Here is an 8,160-nt window from a genome sequence, read left to right on the forward strand (position 1 = left end):
AACACTCGTCGGAGGATGAACCGCAGGGAAGGGAGGCGCGGCGCGGTGGGGTAGCAGCACAGGAGCAAGGAGGAAGATGGAGGAGAGAGGATGACAGGTGGGCCCTATATCAGCCTAACAGCTGGGTCAAACGGTGTGAGTTTTCTACGCCACATCATCACTTACAAGGCGCCTCATTGTCAGTTTTCTGTCAAAACGTGGTCAATCATGGTTTTTAGTGCTTTAGGCAATCAATTACTCAAAATCGGTGTTTTCAGTAAACTTTTATGAAAACAGTGGTTTTTCGCACTGATCGACGCAATTGTGGTGGTTTTTGGCAATTTACTCGCCTAGCTAGCACTTGGGGTGGCACGCCGGGCAGTTTGCTTGACACTCGAGTAGCTTATGCCAACATGGAAGATCCGGCAGCACAAGGCAGCAGAAGCATGCCTCTGTCCAGGTCTCAGCTTTGGTTTTACAATCCCTAACCAGACAAAATCTCACGCTAATCTTGCTCTCATCGAATGACGAGTGTAATGCAGGAGCATTAGCACTTGCGCTGGCACGGCCGTCGTCGTGGCTCCTTTCATCCCCGAGCTCACCTGTATATTATTTGCAAACAAAATGTATATGCTTGTCAGTGCAACCTGATGTGTAAATGTGCGCAAATATAAAATGGGGCTGGGGAAAACCCTTTCAATCAAAAATAAGTAAACAGAAACACGCTTAAAGAGCTTTAGTTTCTTACACTGTCCGGTCGCTGCAAGATAGCCGATGGACAAAAGAGTAACCACGAACATCAAGCGGCTCCCCTTCATATTCGACCCTTGCTTCTTGCTGGATCAAATGGAAGTGAGCACAGCCTCCTCTCGCCTCATTGTACATATAGACGGAGTACGAGATATATATGTTAATTAATGTAATAATTACATTAGTTTCTAAGAAAAAAGATATGCATTAATTAGTGAGATCATAATCATTAATCGTGAAGAACTTATGCCAACACATTAACGTCGTATTCCCGAAATATGTGAATCTTCCTTATGTCAAGATATCCTCAGTTACTTTGAGGATAGAACATATGAAGTTTATATTGATATATTTTTTGTAATATATGACTTGTATTAGATTGGTCAAATTGACAACCTAGGAGTACTTGCACGCCCTGTAAACTGAGAGAGAGGCAGTACAAGATTTGTACCATAAATGTACATTTATGCTAAACTTTTTTTGCAATTAGATCGCATATTGAGGTACATTTATGTTGAAAATCTCCCCCCTCCGCCCTCCCCACACAAAAAATAACTTTTACTCCCAACTCGGGTGCATAGGATCTTTGTCAATATCAGGTATTTTTAGAGTATTAGTGGCCGTTACGTGATAATTAATTGTGTGAGCTAATCCTACATAGCACACGAACCTGCAACTCAGACGAAGGGATTAAATTACATCACATATCAAGGTACATTTATTGTGTCAGCAATTATGTGTCCACAGATTGGATGCTTCCGATCTATGCTTATGTTCATCAGTGGCAGTTGTTGTTCTCGTGTACGGCCTTCTCTCGCCTCAGTATAAATATAGACGAAGAGATGACAAAATCTTAACTACGAATACTGTATACGTTAATTCCTGTCATAATTAGTTTCCAAGAAAAAAGATATACTTCAGTTAGCAAGAGCATAATCATTGATCATGACGAACTTATGCTGATATGTTATGGTATGTTTATGTCCAAATATGCGAGTCTTCCTTATTTCTCAGAAGATCCCAAATGAATTAGAAGATTATTAGCATAGATGTACGTTGATATATTAAGGTATCTTTATGTTTAAAAATCTTGTAACTAGATGGCATATCAAGTTGCATTTATGTTGAAATCTTTTTCCGGGAGAATGTGGGGCTGATTACCAAAACTATATATTTCTATAGTATAATAGTCGTTTATGATGAAAATTTTGTCATTAAATTGCATAACAAGTATTTATTTACAAAAATGCACCTTGATATGCGATGTGTAGGCGTCTTTTTTTTGTACTATATCGCGCACAAAATTAAGCACCAAGAAATACCTGTTGATGCTGATGCTGGTGTATTGACATTTCTCTTTCTAACATGAATGAATGATTGTACTGTTATTGTACCCCCCAAAGGAAAACCGGAATGCGATTTGAGCGTTTCCGCGTTTCTAGTGCCTCTCAAGTCTCAACTCAACGCAACTCAACGGGCTTCTCAGTTCTCAGCAATATGGCCTCTTTTTTTGTGTGCCGTTGACAGCAAATATGGCCTCTTGTCTTCTGTTCAACACGATACATCTGTCTACACATCATTTCGAAGAGATAAAAAGGTGCACACATCATTCAGAAAACGCACACACTGACACACAAGTGCAATCAGTGTAACCTCAAACTGTATGCGGTCCAGCTAACAAGTGTGACTGACTGCAAAGATGCATTGCACATCCCTGTGCTCATAATTCGCTAGTCTCATGGTGGATGTTCGTGACATCAGATGATCCAATTGTGTACAATCAGCCAGCCAATCAGCATGCGGTGTAGGCGATTAGTTGAGCAGAACAGATGACTAACTGATTGGTTGCAAGATGCACTGCACATCCAATTGGAGCTGCAGCTTTTTTTTTTTTTTGAAAAGGAGGTTAAGACCCCCGGCCTCTTTATTTATTATTCAACATAGGTCTAAAAAGGACATACATCAAACCACCCGAAGCCACCACTCACACCTACAAAACTCGATAATGTGGAGTGCTCTCACTCTCCATATCTAAAACCGGTGCCGTCGCCGATCCATCCACATAATGTATCGGAGCACACGCCGGTGCAGCAGACCTAAAGCATACATCACATGTATACGTTTTAGACGCCGCCATCATCATCGAAACGCTGACCCATTTTCAGGAGAGATATCTGCATCATCCTTGCCAGTCCGTCCATCCGTCAACACCACCACGGCGCCCAACGGCGCCACCACCCCGCGCTCATTCGTCTAGGCGCGAAGATTCTGAAAGATCTGTCGTGCATAGCACCTGCCGACCAGACGTGACACAGCATAGCACCTGTCGGCCAGGCATGACTTGACATCTCCATCGAAAGCTTCATGCAAGACGAAGTCGCTCCACCTCCTACCTCTGTCTTTCAGTTCTGCTCCACAAACGATGCTCCCAAGAGAGAAAACGACACCGCAATACCGCCATCGTCCGATCTGGAAGACCAGATCCTAGAGTTTCCCTCGGAGCAGCACAAGTGGGTTGGCAGTAGTTACATGGCGTTGCCTTCATTAAGGTAACGACGGAGAACGCCGCCATCGGCTCGATTTTCACCGGCAACTATGTCTTCCCAACTCGCAGCCGGAACTAGACGGCGATCTTGAGATCCGACTATTCAGCCTCAGGCCGACCACCTCCGACGGAGGAGATGGCAGCGGCACCGGCCAGATCAGATCTGACCGAAGGCGCCGCCGACTAGTCAACCATGGCAGGTGCAGCTGTAGTGCAGATCACATGCAGTGATCGAATGCTGTCTTCCTCGTATCATATTTCTTCTTGAAAGTTTTGGAATTCTTTTTTGGCTCTGCACAATCGTGATCACTGAACCACAAAAGGTGTGTGCTTGATGAGCTCATTCTGCATAACTAAAAGATTGGCTAGTGGAGTACTAATATAACTATACTGGACATGCAGACACAGTTTCTTTCTGCGTTGTACCTACTTCTGGAGGTAGAGACTTGTCAATTGATGTCTCGATCGTTTAGAATTCCAACCCATTCATCAGGTCCAATTGACGTCATCGTCTTCATGCTATTAGTCAGTTAGTGCTCTCATGGTCGATGTCCCTGTCGTTCGGATATGCTCGATGACTACATTCTGCATATGCTTGGAGACAACAGGGTCTTGGAAAAGGAAAAAGAAGAGGAAACTTGGTGGACATGGACAGAAGCAGGCTTTTCGACAGGCCGCCGGTCTCCTTTTCGTCGGTAGACATTTTCATTTCCTCTCCACTTGTAATCACATCATGACAAGCAGGTCAGTGTCCCGGAGATCTCGTTCAATAATATATCAAAAACTCCGTGAACATGGACCGAACTTGGAGTTTTTTATTTGTTGTTGGGAGAAAATAGAACACTTACTTTTGGATGGCTTGGACTACATATATCATGCCATGGCATAGGTATGCAACTGAAAGATCATAGATCCACTGAAAGAGCCCCAATGGAGAAGCGTCTACTCTCCAACATCCATTTGGTAACTATATGTGCAATTCTCTTGTTTACCCGAGCCAAGAGCTTTGTAGAGTCATCATCATCATCATCCTCTAGCCACTCAAACAATACGGTCACTAGATGTATCGCCGGTGAGAGGTCCGCGCTTGTCGACTTCAAAGCAAGCATCTCGGACCCTGCAAACCTCCTATCATCTTGGAAGGCTGATGACTGCTGCAAATGGAAGGGTGTCCATTGCAGTAGTAGAAACAACCACGTCGTCAAGCTCGATCTCCCGGGCCATGGTTGTGACTACAACGACGTTGATATGATGATGCAAGTGCTAGGAGGCAACATTAGCTCCTCGTTGCTTGGTCTACAACACCTACAGTATCTCAACCTCAGCTGCAACGAGTTCTATGGGGTGCAAATACCGGAGTTCCTGGGTTCTCTCCACAAGTTGAGATACATCGACCTATCAAGATCAACCTTCAGCGGAAGGATTCCACCGCAGCTCGGTAATCTCTCCAACCTACGATACTTAAATCTTGGCTGGGCAGATTACACATACTCCATGGATATCACTTGGTTGGCCCGATTAACTTCCCTTGAGCAGCTCGACCTGAGCGGCACGAACCTCAGCACAATCGTCCAGTGGCTTCCGGTGGTGAGCATGCTTCCATCTCTAAAAGTTCTTCGTCTTAGCGACTGCAATCTTAGAACTGACTCTTCTTCACATCAGATTTCAAATCTGACTTCTCTTGAAACACTTGACCTTTCCTACAATTTCTTCAATACAAGTATCACACCCAACTGGTTTTGGGGTTTGACTAGCCTCAAGTATCTAGATATCTCATGGAATGGTCTCTATGGCCAATTTCCGGACGAGATAGGCAATATGACCTCCATAGTAAGGCTTGATTTACAAATGAATAACCTTGTGGGCATGATATCATCCAACCTACAGAACCTATGTAGCTTGGAAAAATTCTATGCACGTGGAAACAACATCAGTGGAAGCATAACAGAATTCTTTCTGCGCTTGCCTAGTTGTTCATGGAATAAGTTGACATACATGTCTCTACCTTCCAACAATTTGACAGGAAGCCTACCAACCAAACTAAAACCCTTAAGCAACCTGACCGGCATTATTCTTGGTAGTAACAAGCTCACTGGTCCTGTGCCACTTTGGATAGGAGAGCTCACGAAGCTGACTGAATTGGACTTGAGCAACAATAACCTGGAGGGTTTCATAAATGAAGGACATTTATCAGGCCTTGAAAGCTTGGAAAAGTTGTGGCTGTCTAATAATTCCATAGCCCTCGTACTGAATTCGACGTGGGTTCCTCCTTCCAATCTAACAGATATTGGACTTCGGTCATGCCTTCTTGGGCCAAAATTTCCATTGTGGCTTAGATGGCTAACACGTCTAGACAATCTTGATATCTCAAACACGAGCATATCTGACAAGGTGCCAGATTGGTTTTGGGTAGTGGCTTCCACTGTGAGAACTCTGAATATTCGACATAACCAAATTATCGGTTCTTTACCATCTACAATGGAACATATGAAAGCAACTGCAATTGATCTCAGTTCTAACCAGTTCAATGGCCCAATACCTAAGCTTCCCATTAGTCTGAGTGAGTTGGATCTTAGTAGAAACAATTTAGTTGGGCCACTACCATCAGACTTTGGAGCACCGAGTCTAACAAGACTGATTCTATTTGACAACTCCATCTCTGGCACAATTCCTTCTTCATTGTGTAAACTGCGATTACTACTTCTGTTGGATATCTCCGAAAATAAGCTAACTGGACAAATTCCTGATTGTGCTGCTATTACCTCTGAGACAAACATAACAAGTATGAGTATCAACAATCTAAGCTTGAGAAACAACAACCTCTCGGGTGAATTTCCTTCATTTCTCCAAGACTGCCCGCAACTCTCCTTTCTTGATCTTGCACACAACAATTTCGTTGGAACTTTGCCAACATGGATAGGGGATAAATTGCCATATTTGGCTTTCTTGCGACTACGATCGAATAAGTTTTATGGTCGCATTCCGGAGGAACTTACACAGATAGTTAATCTTCAGTATTTGGACCTTTCCTACAATAATATGACGGGGATCATACCTAAATCTATTGTTAACATCAAAGGGATGATACTAATGCAAGATTACGATGATTCATTTCATCGTGCTTTCCGTTATGGAGAGTCGATTATTGGTCCTGGTGACATGATCACATATACCGAGAATTTCACGGTAGTCACAAAGGGCCAAGAGAGATTATATACAGGAGAGATCATATATATGGTGAATCTTGATTTATCATATAACAATCTTATTGGAGATATTCCCGAAGAAATCGGCAGTCTTGTCGAATTGAAGAACCTAAACTTATCATGGAACACCTTCAGCGGAAAAATTCCTGCGAATATTGGCGCCTTGGCGCAAGTGGAGTCACTCGACCTATCACACAATGAGTTGTCCGGTGGAATCCCTGCCAGCTTATCGACTCTCACATCATTAAGTCACTTGAACCTGTCCTACAACAACCTGACAGGAGAGGTACCATCTGGAAATCAACTGCAAACACTTGAGGATCCAGAATCTATTTATATTGGCAACCCGGGCCTCTGCGGGTCTCCCTTGTCGCAGGAATGTTCACAACCCGAGCCAACTCCGGCTACCGTGGAACACCATGAAGATTTGAACGATGTGGTCTTGTTTTTCATCGCGATGGGTTCTGGATATGTAATGGGACTCTGGGTAGTCTTCTGCACCTTCTTGTTCCAGAGGAAATGGAGAGTTAAGTGGTACTCCATTTGTGATGGCTGGTATGACCGGGTCTATGTGCAAGTGGCAGTTACATGGGCTTCTTGGACAAGGAAAAAATGTGCAGAAGCTGAGAGCGATCACTAGCTCACGCTGGTTTTCCTTTTGCTATCATGTAGAGTGTGGGGATTTTACCATGTATGAATGTATAGCACCGTGCTACTTTTTTTTTCCACAGATACATGTATTTGAGGATTATGCTGTAGAATAAGGTTTGGATATGTAAAGTTGATGTGTAATGAATAATGCCAGGGGTAGAACCGGATCCCCTGTTTCGGGTGTGTGTGTCAATGTGTTTAGTTAACTGATTCTCAAGCTCTCAATCCAACCAATCATGTCTGTTCAGATAGGGCCAGGATTTCTGAAAGACAGAATTTGGTCTGCGCAAGGCGTAGGATTTTATTGTGTTGATTCTTACTCTGGATGCAGTATACTGGGCGCGGACGTGATATCTTCACTAGATAGACATGTACAGGGTTCAGACTGTTAGATGTGTATACTCTTCGGTATATCCCTATTGTATAAGGGGTTTTCTGCACTTTAACACACATGTATATGTAATGGCCTTTGGCCCTCAGGAAATGCTAGTTGCTCATTATCCAACATGGTATCATGTTAGGCTAGCCTCTCCTCCTCGCACGCTGCAACTCCGTGCTCCCTCCTCCTAGCCTCCCTCGCCTCCGGCTGTTTCTGCTCGATTCCGTCCGCCCAGGCTCGATTCTTGCCGGCCCTAGCTTGCCTCAAGCCGTCGCCGCCGCCTCCGCACCCATCCCGTCCGGATCCGCCACTTGCTGCTGCCCCGTTCGACCTCGGCTCGGCTCGTTCCACGGCCGTGCGGCTCCTTCCCCGGCTCAAGCGTGCTCCTGCTGGTCTCGGGTGCGTCCCCTCTGCCCGTTCGGGAGCTCCTCCTCCCGCGCCGGGCCGTGCGGCGCGATCGGCCATGCCACTTCTTCCTTCCCGTCGATCCTGCTTTCCTCCGCTGCTGCCTGCCCCTGGCCTCTGCTTGCCAAGTCGAGCGAGCGGACATGCGGGCGTGCGCGCAGGGGCATCCAGCGAGCGAGCGGGCGCTCGATCTATTGAGCGCTTGATTCCGTTTCGATCCAGATCAGGACTTCCTGTTCCCGTTG

At 45.0% G+C, this 8,160-nt stretch overlaps 1 protein-coding gene across 1 annotated transcript; it reads left to right on the forward strand.

Moving 5' to 3' along the window:
• The first annotated feature begins 4,201 nt into the window (after window positions 1-4,201).
• On the forward strand, window positions 4,202-7,375 carry LOC119312987 (receptor-like protein EIX1). Its single transcript, XM_037588789.1, has one exon. The coding sequence runs from the start codon at window positions 4,205-4,207 to the stop codon at window positions 7,118-7,120; it is 2,916 nt and encodes a 971-aa protein (XP_037444686.1). The 5' UTR covers window positions 4,202-4,204; the 3' UTR covers window positions 7,121-7,375.
• The last annotated feature ends 785 nt before the right edge of the window (window positions 7,376-8,160 follow it).

The sequence above is a fragment of the Triticum dicoccoides genome, chromosome 5B (assembly GCF_002162155.2).
Source record: "Triticum dicoccoides isolate Atlit2015 ecotype Zavitan chromosome 5B, WEW_v2.0, whole genome shotgun sequence".
Taxonomy (NCBI): Eukaryota; Viridiplantae; Streptophyta; class Magnoliopsida; order Poales; family Poaceae; genus Triticum; species Triticum dicoccoides.